At 50.6% G+C, this 16,612-nt stretch overlaps 6 protein-coding genes across 6 annotated transcripts; 3 read left to right on the top strand and 3 right to left on the bottom strand.

Moving 5' to 3' along the window:
• Nucleotides 1-53: 53 nt before the first annotated feature.
• On the top strand, nt 54-560 carry MRS44_011149 (uncharacterized protein; the record flags this gene model as incomplete). Its single annotated transcript, XM_065619619.1, has 2 exons — nt 54-473; nt 525-560. The coding sequence occupies 2 exons, from the start codon at nt 54-56 to the stop codon at nt 558-560; spliced, it is 456 nt and encodes a 151-aa protein (XP_065475691.1).
• A 200-nt stretch (nt 561-760) lies between these two features.
• Nucleotides 761-2,922, bottom strand: MRS44_011148 (uncharacterized protein; the record flags this gene model as incomplete). Its single annotated transcript, XM_046283401.1, has 2 exons — nt 761-2,748; nt 2,811-2,922. 2 exons carry the CDS (start codon nt 2,920-2,922, stop codon nt 761-763), a joined length of 2,100 nt encoding a protein of 699 aa, XP_046135152.1.
• A 1,802-nt stretch (nt 2,923-4,724) lies between these two features.
• Nucleotides 4,725-8,147, top strand: MRS44_011147 (uncharacterized protein; the record flags this gene model as incomplete). The annotated part of the gene is made up of 3 exons (XM_065619618.1): nt 4,725-5,157; nt 5,205-6,936; nt 7,001-8,147. 3 exons carry the CDS (start codon nt 4,725-4,727, stop codon nt 8,145-8,147), a joined length of 3,312 nt encoding a protein of 1,103 aa, XP_065475690.1.
• A 1,778-nt stretch (nt 8,148-9,925) lies between these two features.
• On the top strand, nt 9,926-11,965 carry MRS44_011146 (uncharacterized protein; the record flags this gene model as incomplete). Its single annotated transcript, XM_046283402.1, has 11 exons — nt 9,926-10,049; nt 10,106-10,196; nt 10,244-10,467; nt 10,523-10,664; nt 10,717-10,911; nt 10,964-11,154; nt 11,203-11,265; nt 11,316-11,463; nt 11,521-11,636; nt 11,707-11,797; nt 11,857-11,965. 11 exons carry the CDS (start codon nt 9,926-9,928, stop codon nt 11,963-11,965), a joined length of 1,494 nt encoding a protein of 497 aa, XP_046135154.1.
• A 419-nt stretch (nt 11,966-12,384) lies between these two features.
• On the bottom strand, nt 12,385-12,776 carry MRS44_011145 (uncharacterized protein; the record flags this gene model as incomplete). Its single annotated transcript, XM_046281006.2, has 2 exons — nt 12,385-12,432; nt 12,483-12,776. 2 exons carry the CDS (start codon nt 12,774-12,776, stop codon nt 12,385-12,387), a joined length of 342 nt encoding a protein of 113 aa, XP_046135155.1.
• Nucleotides 12,777-15,184: 2,408 nt separating this feature from the next.
• Nucleotides 15,185-16,190, bottom strand: MRS44_011144 (uncharacterized protein; the record flags this gene model as incomplete). The annotated part of the gene is made up of 3 exons (XM_046269003.2): nt 15,185-15,541; nt 15,592-15,989; nt 16,037-16,190. 3 exons carry the CDS (start codon nt 16,188-16,190, stop codon nt 15,185-15,187), a joined length of 909 nt encoding a protein of 302 aa, XP_046135156.1.
• Nucleotides 16,191-16,612: the final 422 nt, after the last annotated feature.

Raw genomic sequence — 16,612 nt, 5'->3', positions numbered from 1 at the left:
CTCGCATTCTACGCCATCAACGTTCCTCTATCACCCCCAGCAATCAAGACATCATGGGTTGGGCGAACTGGGTCCTCTTTCGCTTCGTCAACAAGACTGTTGATGATACCTTGAAGCTCAAATTCCCCAACACGGATGACCACTGGGGTTACCCGTTCGCTGGCACCAAAGACACCAACACCCGCAGGATCGAGTACAGCGACATTCAACAGGTGGACATCAAACCCAAGGGCTCCTATTCCTACGGTCAAACTGGAAAGCCGAATACTTTCGCCGGCATGGAGGGAACTGTTGATATCTATACCAAGGCAACCGCGGGAAGCGAGGAAGAAAAGATCGCGCGGGTCTTCTATTCCTGCTCAAGACATAGTCCCAAAAACAAGTTTACTATCTCAGATACCGCTCCGGGCTGGCAGGTTACGCAATGGGGTGCTGATTTATGGGGGGATGCCCTCGGGTCAATAAAAATTGAGGTGCGCCGCATTTAGGTTATACATTCATGACACCTCTACAAGATAGATTAGCCTGTTGGAACCAAGTTCTCGCCTTTGTTTATCTAGGATAGGCAATAACTTCACACTCAGAGTTGTTATTTGCCTATCCTTTATATAGGTACTTCAGATGACGACACATTCAGTGCTTTGCTCAGCAGACGCCAGCCTAATGGTAGAAACTCAGATCTCGGAATGAGAATGGAATTTGGTATGCTTTGTTCTCGTCCCGAAGTATCTTGGTTGGAGCCCTAAATCAACCTGCGACCTCAATCTACTTCACCCTCTATGTTCAATGTCTTTCGTGACCGAGCACCAGCCACAATCTCCAGCCGTTGTTCATCCGCATTCTCTTTTACGGCCAATAACTCGTTCCATAGTTGTGGACCAGAAGTTCCATCTCCCACGTTTCCCATTCCCTCTATAGCTCTTGACCCCAATGCAAGAGCTAGCAACTGCCCGAACCCTCTCCAGCCTGAGCTCGTCCACGGCCTTGGCGATAACAAGATAATTGCGCCATGCGAAATCGCGATAACAACATGGAGTAACAACACAGTCAGTGCCAGAATAATGGTCTTGCTGTTGTGAGAGCTGTATGCATATCGATAGCTGTAAATCGTTTGTTCGATGATGGTTGCGTCGTCGCCGGGGAAGATGTCACTGTAGGTGGCTGTATGCAGCAGTGACAACGCATCAGTCAGATACACAGCGAGAAAGGTGGAAATGCAGCTTGCCGGCTGAGCTAGCGGCTCGCTGTTGCAGATATCCAATGCTTGACGATATGTTGAATTGCGCGGCTCGACATCCCAGGGTTTGGTTGCGTTTCCAATGTCGGCTAACCAGGTCGCATTCATCTGAATAACATCGACGAGATATGGGGGCCAGCCTTCGAATAGATCTTTCGGTATTGCAATATCTGTTTGCACAGCTGGTAAGCTATCCGAGGTAATCCACACGTTGGCCTCTACCCAACGAGCCTGCACTAGGCAGAGTCTGAAATGGGGGCCTCGTTCAAGTGGCCTGACACGCGTGCCGTTGGCATTGTCGACGAAAAGCATGGCGGCGCTGATTCGAGCTGGTATTTTGTTATGGATGTCCAGATAGGCAGGCTCGGCTTCATCAAGAGATGTGTTGCTAAGAAATGCAAGGTCCGTTTTTGTGCTTAGTTTTGTTGTAAAGTTTCCATGGAAGGAGTCGTAGAAATCGAATTCTACCCACTCGTCCTTTTGCAAGTCAACTTCATTCTCCACACTGCAGCTCACCGCCACCACAGGTTGCTTCCATGCCTTGAGACTGGAGGAAGGGCTGGGCCGTGACCTAATCAAAAGGTTCAGCTCATCCCGGTTGATGGTCATACTTTCTCCAAGCCAGTAGGAGACAAAGACCTTGGGAGCCGTAGCAACGATGGAAAGCGGGTTGCCTTCGTCCAAAAAGCTTGGGACAAAGGTGGATGAGTTGTACACCGAATATGAAATCGGCCTCTCAGGTAATGATGTTGGGAGACGAGAAATAGAAACATTGACAAATCGGGGGGCAATGTTAAGAAGGTCGCCGTCGGTTTGCCATGGATCTGAGAACGTCGCCTCAATCATAGGCCGAATCCTCTGATCCCGATAATTGTCTGCATCTGCGTAGCTGGCAATATCCGCCATATCCGAGTAAAAATGCGGGATTGATCCCTCAAGATACATCAAATACGGGTCTTTCGTATCGACAAAATGGAAACCGTGTTTGAAAGACCATCCCAGATTCGTCTCTTGACGTTCCCACCATCCAAGACGAGGAATCATCAAGATGGCTGACAGGGGATTTGAGGCAACGCCAATCAAGATGAGGATTATAATGAGACCAGATGTGACCCTGTGGAAACGGCGATTCGCAACCGGGCCCAAGATAGTCCCCCAAAACTCCCAGCTAAAGAGATATGGGACTGGAGATGAGAGGTAAAAGGGCGATGAGAGAAAGCCAAGCGAGACCCCGCCCACATCATTGGAGAGAAGACCGTAGCTGATTCTTTGCAGTAGAATATCGCCCAGAGACATGACGATAAGCGATTCATGCGCCTTGGCTGCAAACTGGAGCGCGTTAAGCTCCTCCGAGGTTGGGTGGCTGTACGGCCATTGCAGTTCCTTCAAGTTCAACGCTGAGACGACCAGCGTGATGATTATGGCAGGGAGGTGGAACAGAGCAAAGTCACCAAAGGCAGATAACCTGTTGGTACTGCAGAGAGCCTTTGGTGTCTTCTCGACGCGCCTTTCTTTGGGTGCATTTGGTATTGAAGGCCCAGATATCTCCTTAGATGATCTGGGCTTCACTGACGTCCGAGCCGTTTTTGAATCTTCTGCCCAGGGAAAAGTCTGCGAGGAAAATAGCGGCGAGCACGACCGGCAGCTCCCAGCAACACGAGATTGATCTGAAGGTCCCAAGGCATGACTTTCGACGCCCTACCAATTCCGCGTTAGTTCGAAGCCATCTCATCGTTTGAGGGGCAAAAGTCAGTTAGACCTACGATATGAGAGGATGAGTACCCATCCGAGGTCACGCTTTGCAACTCGATTTCTCTCATGTCTCGCAACATGTTCACTCAACCAGAGAAAGGGAGGAGGACGCTCGACGTGGGAAGAAAGAACTTGACAACACAGCTGAGGCTGTCCCAGTTGGCGTAATGAGACTTGGGATCGTCTTATTGGCTCCAAAAAACGCCTCTTCTCATCCTTCGTTTCATGTAAAAGTACCCCTGTCCAGGATTAAATCCTACGTGTGGTCTCACGTGAGTAAACGGTAGACACACCTCAAAACACGGCGAGAGGGAATGATAAAAGTAAGGCAAAGAATGTTAGATTTGGAAGATATTTTAACCCTGAGAAGAGTGCAAGGGCCGCTCATAGCATGTCTTCGGACATCTTTTTCTCCTTGATCCAAACTGAGGCAAGTTTTAAAGACCCTCACAACTTCTTTTGTACACATGATTTTTTCATGTCATCCGGCTCTAAACAGAAACTTGTGCTCTTTCTAATAGTATACTTATGGATAGTATAATAGTGGAAGAGGTATAAAAGGATATATCTAAACCAAGTTGACGAAGGCTCCAGATATAGGGTAAGCACTATCGGTTAGAACCGGAACTTGAGCAACGCTGGCTGCGAAACGTGAGCCCTTACAGAGACACATAACCAAAAAAAAAAAAAAAAAAATAAAGCTCCCATTAGAAAGTAATGACACGTCTGAGTAGAATGAAAGGGCTTTAGAATGACCAACATAGAATAGGCCTGGGCCATGGTGGAACGTGGTCCGGGAAACACGCTTGACAAGTTTTTGAGTCGGTGAGAGTCCTGCTGAATCAGGTCTTAGGGGTGCTGTGTGATGATGGAATTGTGGGAATAGAAGTGGAAATAAGTGCTACAATGATGAAGCATGTCCCAAGCCACCAAGACGCTGAAGATGGTAGCTCTTGTGACAAACGAGCGATAGACGGGAGATGGATCTATGGCTTTGGCGGGGCTCTCAAAAGACACTCGAACAAGAAAGTCTCATTACTCATATTGAGTTTGTGCTTGAAACCCAAGGCCAAGACACTCTTATTGCACAGGAAACACATCGTATGATCAAACCCAACTGTAAGGCGCTAGAAACATGGCGTCCAACAAGGTAGCTGAGCCCCAGATGTCTCATGCTAATATGGTGCCCTTCGTGGTGAGCACAATCCTCAATGGAGTAAACGTTCCATTCTTGATGCAAGGGAATCCGTTGGAGAGAATGGCATCAGCCCTACACGATCATTGCACCAATTACGGGTGGACAAGTTTGCCGCGAAGGCCCTTTAGGCGTTGTGGCTGCCTTTATCCTGCTGAAATCGAACTCTTCATGGCGTTCTGTTTCGTTTTGACACCGTCGCTTCTCTCGGTTGCGGGCTTGGAATTGTGAGGCTGATACCCCTAACCTTAAGGGAGAATCCAAGGCTTCCGGAAATTGCATGTAAGGACCTGTAGAATATGGGCTTGTGGGAAATTCCTTCTCGGCAATCTCTAAAGGCATCTCGGCCGCCCTGAAGCAGAATCACGTTTGCTGAGATAAATATCTCACGATGGCCTCTTACTGCCCCGATTGAATTGAACATTCAGTCGCTCATTGTCACTCGTTAAGCTAGTCCGCTCGCCGGGCATTGCACTCTTTACTTTGCCTTTTGTTTCAGTCATTCTTTACGGCGGAATCCCCGCCACTTTCTTTCTTTTCATGTTCTTTAACCCTTTGGCGGCCCTACTTGGGTCTGCCGCTGTTGCGAGGGCCTTGCCGGCTTTCAACAAGACAATCCAGGCACACGACGGCACTGTCAACTCTGGTCAAGGACATGGACATGACCAAGGGCTAGACGTTGAGGTGGTTGTTGTTTGCGATCCATCAAAGAAATGCCCCGACAAGGGAACCAAGTGCAGCAAAACTCTGGGGGAGCCTCATTCTCATGATCCCTCCTCTTCTTCGCACCATAACCATTCCGAAGGTTATGGCTCGCACCAGGATGGCTATCCTGGGTCGACCACCTTTGAGCATGAGGAGTCGATCAGTACCCTCACCCCTGCTGTCCACTGGGACTGTGATACAAGGCCTGCCACCAACCTCATTCCCATTCCTGCCCATGGGAAGTCTGAGATGTACTACGGTGTTGACAGTAAGATGGGTCTCTCCCCTTCACAAAAGCCTACTAACATAACGTAGACCCTCACAGGGGTGGACAATATGCCTTCCTAACCTATTACTTCGACACTCCTTCGGTCAACCTTGACCATTGCGGTCACGTCTCCAGCATCGAGTACGGAAAGGACGGCCTCACCATCACTTTTAGTAGCATGGAAGCCTACAGCCATGCCTATGACAGCTGGAGCGATGATGAAGACCTCATCCTTATCACCTATACTGAGGGCTGCGGTGACTGGGCTCAGGGCGAGCGATGCTACTTCAAGGTCACGGGACTTGTGTACAAGAAGGGCGAGCTGTGTATCATTGCCATCGGAGTACCTAGTCACCCGGACGATATCACAGCTGGTGGTGATACTGAGTGGGGATACTGGGAGCCTCGCAACCCCGGAGGCCACTCTCCTGGGTCATCTGTATCTCCACCCGTCTACGGAGGAGGCGCCTCCCCGACAGGCGCGGGATCCGGGGGCCAGGGCGGCGGATCTTCCACATGGAACCCAACTGGCACAGCAACATCTCCTCCCTCATCTGCTACATCTGCCGATGGTGATGCGGACAGTGGCTCCACCGACTTCGCGGCCACACGAAACGCTTGCAAGCCCCCTGTTGATACTCGGTTTGGCCTCCCAACTGCTTGTCTCGGGGAGTTCTTTGATCTCGATCTCGACAATGACCTTGGCTATGACCCGGTCAGCCAGCAGTACCTCACCTTTGCCAGAGATCTCGCCCCAGGCCTTCAAGTCGAAGAGGAGCAAGAGACCTTGCGCAGAGTGAAGCGTGGTTTCGACTTGGGCTTTATCCCAGGCAAGGCCATAAATTTCGTCAAGAACTCCATCAAGTCCCTGAAGGAGGGAGCTGCCATCCCTGCCAGCTTCAACCACGAATTCTCTTGGAAACTTCCTGATCGAGAGAACAAGAACCCCAAAGCCAACAAGCTCAAGGACTCTAGTACCAAACAGGTTGAGTCGCCGTGGGGTGATTCGATTCTTCTCAAGGCGTTTGGTACACAGGAGCCTGGCAAGGACGGGAAACTTGCCGGCTACATGAACGTTTTCTGCGTTGGTTGTGGTGTCTCTGGAAGCGCTAGAGTTGGTGGAAAGGCCTCTTGGGGTGTTACTGGTTTTACAAAGGGAGAGGTGACCATCAACACGGATGTCCGTTTCGTCTTGCAAATCGGTATCGACGCCCAGATGAGCTACACCAAGGAGTGGAACAACAATCTTCTAGAGGTGCCTCTCCCGGGCCTCTCTTTCGGTATCGTCAGAATCGGACCCACCATCAGCGTCGACTCCCGCGTGAAGCTCGAGGCCCAAGCGAAGGGCAAGTTGCTCGCAGGTGCCGAGATGGGTCTCCAGAACGCACAGGCTACGATCGACTTCGTCAACCCCTCCCAGAGTTCCAAGCAGAACTGGGACCCTTACTTCAAGCCTATTTTTGAGGCTGAGGGTGAACTTATGCTTGCTGCGTCTTTGGGACTTCCACTGGGTATCAAATGCGGTATCAGGGTCAGCAAATGGAGTCGCGATGTTGGTCTCATCGACGAGCCTTCAATCAAAGGCGTGGCTCAGGTCGCGGCGTCTATTGGTCTGGACAGCGACAATAAGTTCTCAGCTGGCTTCAGCGAAATCAACGGCTGCACTGGCATCAGCACTCAAATCACTTGGCGCAATCAGTTGTACATCGATCTCGCTGGTTTGAAGGCGATTCCCCTTCACGATACCCAGGATAGGCCTCTTGCCCGTGGCTGCATCTCGTAGGTCCCCCTATCTAGTGATGGCATGATCCAAGAGAGCTCTCGAGCTGAGTATTTGATACAGGCTCCCTGGCCGTCCTTCAGCTACAGGTACTAGTACGGGCTCCATAGAGGCTACGACTGGTAGCTCCAACCCCACTGGCACCACCGAGCCTGCCAACACGGGTGATGCCACAGCCAGCGTTGAACCAACCGGTAACCCAACTGGCAATCCTTCGGGTACGGCTGAGCCTGTCGCTACGGCTGAACCTAGTGGTGCCGGAGATCCTGTTGTAACTAGTGATCCCACAGTCCCCGGAGGCTCCATGGAAACAGAACCGAGTGACTCTTCTCAGCCAGGGGGCGTCGGTCAGAGCGGAGATGGCCAGGGTGGTGAAAATGAACAAACTAGAGGTGATGGAGGAGACTCTCAAACTGGACCAAGCGAGGACACTCCAACTCGCCGCATTCGTGCCCGCCAAGCTGATTCAATTGAACCCTCTAGCACTGGCTCCCCCGAACCTGACACAGACTCCTCCGAAACGGACTCCTCCGACATAGGCTTTGACTTGACCTCCAGGGTTGAGAACGGCACCTCAGACCTTTCCTACGACCTCAAGAGTTTTGGAAACAAACCTTACAACCTGACAGGTGGCTTTGAAGTGGCTCTCATTGTAGATCCAGATGCCAGAAACATGGTCGTCTCCTGCGCCAACGGCAACGCTTACGTCTTCAGAGTCGACGGGGAGGACAACCCCAACTGCTCCGAGATGTGGGTGTCCAAGGAGGACGTTGTCGTGTTCGATGGTGCCGAACGTCTCATGCACTACTACAACAATTCGATGGCTGCGACAGGCGTGTCTCGACTGCGTCTAGAGGACGAGACCGACATTCCCAGTGGTGGTGTCGTGGTTGCATTTGCCCCGTACTTCCCCGATCCAGATTCAGATGAGTACTTCTTCGTGGCCGTGGACCCCAACGAGAACATCTTCTATCCGGTTGTGTGCGAGTTTGAGAACGACGCTGGATCTAAGCTGTTCCTTGCCGAAGACCTTGACGAGGGTGCTGAGATGCTCAAGAGCCCAGATCTGATTTTCACTGTCACTGGAGGGAAGGTGACAGACTGCTATGCGATGCCTCTGATGATGGGAGAGTATACCGAGGGCGACGATTGGGAAACCCTTAGTGAGACGAGCGACGCTGACTGGGAGTGGGAGTTTGAGGATGAGTAGACGAAGGAGAGGTCTAACCTGTAAAGCACGTCCGTATTTCCGTTCTTGTACATACTTGCCTTGATACTAGGCCTTGTAGTTAAAGTAGCTGCTTAATGTAATGGTTACGACTGAGGCGAGCCGCAGGAGGGTTTCGGGGTCGTGCTCTGGCCGAGCTTGGTCTTGAGACGAGTCGGTCAAGTTATCATGCAGGTTCCATGTGCTGATCGCATTACCCAATAGCTTCCCCAGGCCTGGAATGGGGAAATGGAGATAACGGTCCAAGGATCATTAAGTGGCTGCACTGGTGGCTGATCACGTAACCGCCCCGGCCGGAAATCTGGGTTAGTCGCGATTTGGAGGTCAAATATAGCTAGGGGCCTACTTACCTGTGAAATGATTGGACGCTGGTGCAGATATTCTGATGGGTTACGGAATACCGTATTGAGATTTTCGGGTAAACTTCAGCGCTTGATCTCCAACACTTTGTCTTAAGAGTGGCTGGCACACTATCCTGGGTAACCGTTTAGCCTTCCCGGCTGTCCACATCACCGCCTTGTAGCAGCTGGCCTACATCCCCTCTCTTCACTCTCCCATGACGAAAGTAGTTTTTTGTGATATATCATAGATTCTACTTGAGAAATGGCCGGCACACACATCGTGAAAAGAAAGCAACCAGTGAGTTCCACGGCTGGCTGATTTTAACAATAGGGGGATTGTCTTGGGCGCTCTTTCAGAAGCACTGCTACGGAGTAGTCCATCCATTAATTGATACTATTCTGGAATAATTTTCTACATGACGAAATTCTTTCCTCAGTCCACTCACACTTTTGTGGCCAGCTTGACGGGCGAGCTGACCTGGTGGATATACTGACTTTCGGCTACCGACCAGGACGCTGGCCCGGCCAGAAGCCCACGGGCCCATTCCCCAGGATCTCCATCCTTCTACGGAGTATAAAAGTTAAATTTTAGTTAGTCCACGAATCTCTATTCACCTAGATTGTACACGGGGGGGCCGAAGATGATATCATCATCCCAGACATGTCAATGTTACGAAGGTTTACGAGGTTGATCCATGGCCTCCGCGCATGAACTGATCTTTCTGCAGAGAGACCCATATTCCACTCTTGCATAACCGCAGAATATCCGAAATCCCTTGAACCGAATCAACTCGTTCCTCGTAAAAGCTGATGGCTGCTCGAACAGTCCACTACTCGACTTACAGCTGAGCTGACAAATGTCCAACACATCACTCACCCCAAGGTACGACGAGAGTCTAGATCTAAAGAAAGTAAACTATTTCTTAACCTTATCTCTTATTTGACAAACGTGGAGATTTACCGTCCTCCCTGGTGTGCCGTACATCCGGGCCCACCACAGAGCCTTGCACTTCAGCTGACGCGACTTGATAGTGAATTGCATCATCGGGAATAAAAGGGCCTGGACCAACACCTCGGCCCTCCCTCCCGTCACACAATTACATCTCCAGAAGACGTTTTCAGCAGAGGCACTGCCAAGAAGATGTTGGTTCCGCTGTCGGCGGCATACATGGTTCCACCTAGTGAGCCGACTATGCGGCGCGGCTGATGATAAGGCTTCGCGATGCGGCCGTTGGAGGATTGCGATATTCGCTCGCTTCATGCCCCGGATTTACTATTGGATGGGGTAAGAGAGTAAAGTGGGAGACCGAGATGTGGGAGTTTGGACTGTGGGATATACGTAGGATTTAAGTCTTTGCATACCGCGCTGTTCATGGTAAATCCTCACCCAATTCTTGCCAGATCATTCGAATAGTCAACATGGCGTGGTCAGAAGCTTTCGGCCGTTTGGCCTTTGCAAAGAAACATGACAGGACTCCAGAGGAGCGCGCCTTTGTTCGCAGGCTAGACCTGTTCCTCATGACATTTGGATGCATCTCTCAAGGTAAGTGAGAGTTTTCCACAGTGCAAATTCCCTTCTAACCAGTGCTCTTCGTGTAGTCATCAAGTTCTTGGATCAGACAAATATCACATCCGCATATGTGAGCGGCATGAAGGAAGATCTTGAGCTGTTTGGGAATGAGCTGAACTTGTGAGTGATACAAGCGTGAGACTGGGATTCCTGCTGACCACAACCAGCTTCACGACCTATTTCAATATCGGCTACTGTATCATGCTGATTCCCTCTCAAATCATCTTGACCTATGTGCGACCAAGCATTTGGCTTTCTACGCTCGAGATTGCTTGGGGTGTCATCACTGGCCTCATTGCTATTGTGCACAACGAGAAGCAGATTTACGCACTCCGCTTTGTCCTTGGTCTACTAGAGAGTAGTGCATGGCCAGGCATGATCACCTTGCTGAGTGAGTTGCCCTTATCTGAATTGATTCGTAACATAAACTGACTTCTAACCCTCAGTGTTGTGGTATACTCCCACTGAACTGGCAAAAAGAATGGGTTTCTACCACTCTGCGCGAGCAGTCGGTGGTATGATGTCCGGAGCCCTCCAGGTTGCAATCCTGAACACCCTTGATGGACATAGTGGCCTCCCTGGTTGGCGGTAAGAATGATCTCCTGCAAAGACTGGACAACAACTAATGATGGCACCCCAGCTGGCTTTTCATCATCAATGCCATCATGACCATCGTGCTTGGCTTCTTCGGCTACGTCATGCTCCCCGACACCCCAAACAAGCCAAACCCCTGGGCCAAGTGGTGGTTCAATGACACTCATGCGCAGATTGCCATGAAGAGACTTGAGCGACATGGCCGGTCTGAATCTAAAAAGATTACCTGGGCAGCATCGAAGTAAGCATGGTCCCTTACAGGGAACTCATCCCCAGCTAACGAATGTGTGTAGGCGAGCTGCTCGGATGTGGATCACGTACTACATCCCCGCCTACTGGGTGGTCAGCGGAATGAGTGCCGGAGGACTGGCATACTTCAATGTCTTCCTTCGATCCCTGAAGGACAGCCAGGGCCAACCCGTCTGGACAAAGACGCAGGTCAATGCAATTCCCATTGGTGGAGGCGCTATCCAAGTTGTCTGCAGTAAGTGAATCCCCTCACATAGGGAGCCTCTTCTGACTCGTGGTCAAGTTTGGTTTTGGTGTATTCTCTCAGATCTGCTGCAGGTTCGATGGCAGCTCATTGTCACCCAGAGTAAGTGATCGCCTTCAATGCTTCCAACTGGGATGCACTAACACAGTTAGGTGCCATCGGCCTTATCCCAGCCATCATCATGACGATTTGGACACGGAACCCCGACAGTGTACCTCTGAGTGCAGCTTACGCGAGTTACTTCATGACTTACATGGTCCAAGCCTCGGGCCTTATCCTACTGGCTTGGTTTACCGACATGTGAGTCCTTTATACGCGTTTTTGAAGTCGATCATGTTTCTAATCTCTGAGCAACAGGTTCCCAGGAGAGCCTGAAGCTCGAGCCCTGATCGTTGGAATCTCGGTCGTCGCTATCTACGCGGTTGACGCTGGTAGCCAAGTTTCCGTCTGGCCAGCAACCCAAGCCCCTTACTGTACGTATTATCGAGCACTGCTCATGGCAGTTCTGGTTCATGAAAAACCGCTAACAGCCCCTCTCACCAGACAAAACGGGTTGGGTTGTCATGCTCTCGATGTGGACAGCAGGCATCATCCTCATCGTCACTCTACACTTCATCGACAAACGATATGTCACGTTCGTATTTCCCCGATCACTAACCGGTTGACAACGATGCCTAACAAATCATCACACAGACCAAAGCGGATCGCCACTTCCGAGCCCATCCAGACCGTAGAGTATGAGAATGACTCAGCTGGATCCGATAAGAACGAGAAGCGTGTTCAAGTCAGCAGCTTGGCGTAGGAAGGGTGTAGATACATCATTTAGGCCCGGAATGATGGCTATATGTGGGAGGCGACGAGGAATGGCTGACCGGAGTGTCTGAAGTGCAAGAGCAAATGACGCCTCTAATCTAAGCCCACACTTGCCTACATTCTTTCTCTCTTGACCCCGAATTTGCAACGCCTCCAAAGCCAAGCATCTTGGCCCTTGTCTCGTAACGAACCGTGAAGTAGCATCACAGGACTCGCCGTTGAACGTTCGATCAGCACCTAGTAGAGTAAGGGCATGCAGATATTATTAGTAGCCACTACCTGATGACAAGTCACAGCTTGTTGCTACAAACAAACCCCAATGCCACAACCCGACCCCTCAGTATCCTCCGAACCTATCCTCCACCCATACCCATCCCTCAAGTCGCCAGTAAAGTCCGGTATCGTCCCTTAAAGGATATCAACACAGTTGGCAAGGGCGATGTTGATCAAAGTGCCCTAATAATGTTAGATAAGAACCACCTGAGGCGTGGTGAACAGTAACTTACGGTAGCAGCTCCAGTGTTGCAGCAGTAAGCGTTTCCGCCCTTGCAATCGTCTCCAAGAATCTGAACAGCACAGGCGAGAAGGCCAGTGCAGCAGACCTGCTGGTTCTCAACGGAGCAGACCCTGTTGTTGCTGTTGGTGGTCTCGGTGGTGGTGGTGGTATCACCGCCCTTGGGGGGACCAGCACGACGGCCGTCGTCTTCTCCACCACCGAGGATGGGCAGACCGAGACCGGGAGCCGGAGCTGCGGCCACAACAGCGGCGAGGGCGAGGATGGAAGCGAGAGTGAACTGCATTTTGAAGGTGGGTGGTAAAGATTTGGATAAGATAAGTAAGTTGGGGAGTTTGTAGCGAGTGAGTGATGATTGCTGAAGATGCTGAAGCTGATGAGGAATTGAATGCATTCGAGGGGCGGAAGAGCCCGGCTTTATAGTTGAGAAGCGTGATTGTGTGTTCTCACCTTCAAGAAAGAGATCAAGAGAAGCTCTCCTCTATTCCCCCTTTGACTCCATCGCCCAGAGAATGCAACAGTCCTCTGGATTCTCATGACCCTCACACACAGACTCGATTCGTTCACGGTTTGTCTCGGGCACCAACTGCCGGGAGATCAGCTAGTGCCGATGTCGATCTTCCGCTTAGGCCCAGTAACCGTCACAGGGCTGAAGATCGCCCCGAGATCCGGTCGGCAGTTCAAAGCCTGACTGCCGAATGAGAAGCCCAGGAACTTTTGCAGCGGCCACCCGTCCTCTGCAAATATTCGGTCGTCTCTCGGCCGGATGGTGCTTGCGCTATGTGACGTCAATGGGAACTATGGTAAACTGCCAGAGCACGGAGTTTCCCATGAGCTTTGCAGTGTTAGTTATGCAGCCAGGGGAAATCCCGTAATGGGAGATTGAAGTTTTGGATAACAGTAGCGTCATACTGCAGATGCTCAGCCAAAATAGGCAATGACGGACGGCCTGGCTTACGACTATTGGATACAGTAACATCGTCATTCTGCTTCCCTTCCCCAGCCCTGTGGTAAGCGGCGGTAAGGTGCCAGGTACTATCAGAACCTTAAGCTAATTTCTGAGGGGAAACAAAGGCTGTTGGCCGAATTTGGTGTTCGTGTTCTGGGTTGGAGCTGTAAAAGGGCCGTTTGTAAGCCACACCGTTGGCAGAAACCTTTTTAAAGCCACATCATTTCAAGAGAAGAGCCGTGAATCCCCATGACAGCTGGCTACATCTTCATATTTTCATTCATTCTTGTACGATTTACTTGTTTGACAAACTCAAACATACCGATACGTCCATGCTGGCTACATGCTACCCAGCATTAGATGGATAGCCAGACTCCGGTCTGTAGACTGATCGCCACGAGAGGCTAAGTCATACCGATTGAAGCCTACGAGATCTATATAATTAGTTGTGTTGTGTTAAGGCTGCAGTGATCGACAGGTAGGTCTCTTTATCGTAGTATTGCCGACTTCCGTCTCAAATACTAATTGACGCGGATGTTGATATTCGTCGCGTCCCTGCACGTCCAAACTCACTCAACGAAGATCACTGCTAGATAGAGATAGTGCCCAGGCGTAAGGGACACCTGGATAGCAATGGCAACTGCCTCTCGGTCTATCTTCCCGGGTACACAAGACCTTGACATACCTGCATCAATAAGAAAGCTGCCAGTACCGACTACGCTCATCCACTATCCTCTCCTGACCTCATTTCCGAATCATGCAGACGATCTCTACAAAGTAAAGCGACGGACTATCGGCAACATCCTTCCGTGTAGGTAGATCTGCAAGTTTCCTGTGCCCTGTACATTTGATTCCGCCTCGACTAACGGGTCGTGGTCTTGACTTTTCTGCTGGCTCATAGCCCGGAGATGGATGAAACTCCCCGCAATGGCTTCAACAGGTGCCGTAGTGCAAACTGAAAGGAAACTTCTCGGTGTTATTCTACGTAATCTGTGTCTATGGTGTGTGGTATTAGTGATGGCAGCCCAGTGAGACAGAACGCGCGATGTTTGTTTTCGCCAACCTTGTCAAGGCCAACTCTGCCAACCTGTTTCTCCTTGGCCTCAATCTCAGATCCCAGTTTTTCCAGGCTCTGAGGATGTGTAGACGTTTGGAGACTCGTGGCAGTGGTCTGAAAAGGTCGTGCCCCATTGTGTGCGGCTTGCACTAGATCCCTGCCCATCGATTGTCAACGTACAGCACATGGGGAAGGACTGGTCAGTCAGATAACTACCGAGTAGAGAGTAAAATAGATCAGAGTCCAGGGTAGACCAGTACGCGTTGTCTGTGTTTCGTGAGCTCTCACCTGTGATGGCATGCCTATCGCTCGTCGCTGTTGAACCGGTCTGCAGAATAGTGGAGCTTCTTCTGGAATATCTCTGCATCGAGATTCTAGTCGTGTATATATGAAGCTCCCACAGTTTCTGTATACGTTCCTTCATAACCCTGACATTTTGTAAGAAGGAAAAAGAGAAAACTCCGTGGTGCTTTTCGTGTAAGGTGACTGACATTAACGACCGTGGAACTTGGTCACGTATTGTGATCTCAAAAGTCACATCACATCAATCATATTATTCATTTGTCGCTCATATACTGCTCGTAGTATCCATGTATCCCAAGACGTACTATTATCTACTTCAAGTCTTCAATGAAGGTCGAAGAGGCCTTGTTTTGATCAGATAAGCGCTCTTCTCGCCATGAGCAGGCTAGTATGTTACCTTTTTGGGAGCCCTCGAGTACAGCTGCTGTCCATCCTTCTCAAAGTCAGCAATAACATCCTGTCCCTTGTCGCTCACTAGCCACTTGACAAATGCAGCAGCCTCGTCAGCGTTGGGTGCCTTTGCGCCGATTAAGGCCCGGGCAGGGTTCAGAAGGAGATCATCGGCGTCGTCGGAACCAGCTTTGTAGATTTTGGTCTGGTTCCTTAGTTCGGCGTCAAGAGATAAAATGGTGCCTCGATCTGTTATGGTGTATTCGTTTAGGAGAATGGCGGCGGTGAGAGCCTGGATTGGGAACGCGATGTATTGGTGATACCACGTCGAGTACGCGGTGGCCCACGGGACCTGTTTGGGGATTAATAGGGTGATAGAAAACTGGATGAGTCCATACATACTTGTCCAATACCTGCCCAGAGGAGGGTCTCTTTGATGTTGGTCGCAGACTTGTCGTAGCGGCTAAGGAAGCGAACAGGAGGATTGGTAGCATTCCCTTCGGCCGCCTCGTGGAGGGTTGCAAACATAGTAAGGATATCATCCGACTCAGAGAGTTTGGCAGGGTTACGCTTTGGACCGACAAGCAGGAAGTGGTCACGGAAGGCGTAGTAGCTGGGCGACTTTGCAATGCCCTGCTTGATGGAGATGTTCTCAGCTGCCTCATTGTAGGTGATGCCGATGTCGGCGTCTCCTGTCTTGAGGTACTGGATGCTGTAATACGTGTCGCTCTTGATCCAAGCTACTTGGAAGGGCTTCTCGCCACCCGTGACTCGATCTTTGATGTATGCATTGGCGAGCTCTGGAGGGTGTCAGTGGGGTGCTTCGACTGTCACACTGGATGCCAACCTTTGATGAGGCCACTTTGACCAGCACCTCCATTGGCGATGCGCAGCTTGATGGAGTCGTTTTTGTCGAAGTCAAAGCCACCGCTATAAACGGCTTCAGGCTCTACTGCGACACAGGTGCCGAGAAGAAGAGCGGCGACAACAAACAGTCTCATGGCTGTAGTCTAATCGCGTATACGTCTGGTTGGCGAGAGAGTGCCGAAAAAGAGGACAGACCTGAGGAAGGATGAGAAAGTTAACCATCCTTCTTCAGTCGAGGAGAAAGCCGTCTTTAAATTCGCTGCAAAGATTCACCTCAGCTCGCCTCAATCTGCACTAGTCAGACCGTGTCTCAGAAGCTATTGCGAGCTTCAAGTCGGCGTGTCCACCATGGGCAAGGATCGGCATGAGCATCACTGCGTCAGCGACGCCTAACAGTAGCGCCTTGTCGGGCAGTAAGCATGAGTTGCTGTGGGTGAGTGGTACAGTGGCTGCGGCATATTTCGTGATAGTCCGTAGCCCTTGGTCATACAAACATTACAATCAAGTACAGCATCTCCAAAGCAGTTGTGTTCGTATGATATCATGAGAATGAATT

This window comes from Fusarium solani (assembly GCF_023522795.1).
Source record: "Fusarium solani strain SB1 chromosome Unknown bctg00000007, whole genome shotgun sequence".
Classification (NCBI taxonomy): domain Eukaryota; kingdom Fungi; phylum Ascomycota; class Sordariomycetes; order Hypocreales; family Nectriaceae; genus Fusarium; species Fusarium solani.
The sequence above is the reverse complement of the archived record's forward strand: the minus strand, read 5'-3'. Positions and strand labels throughout refer to the sequence as shown.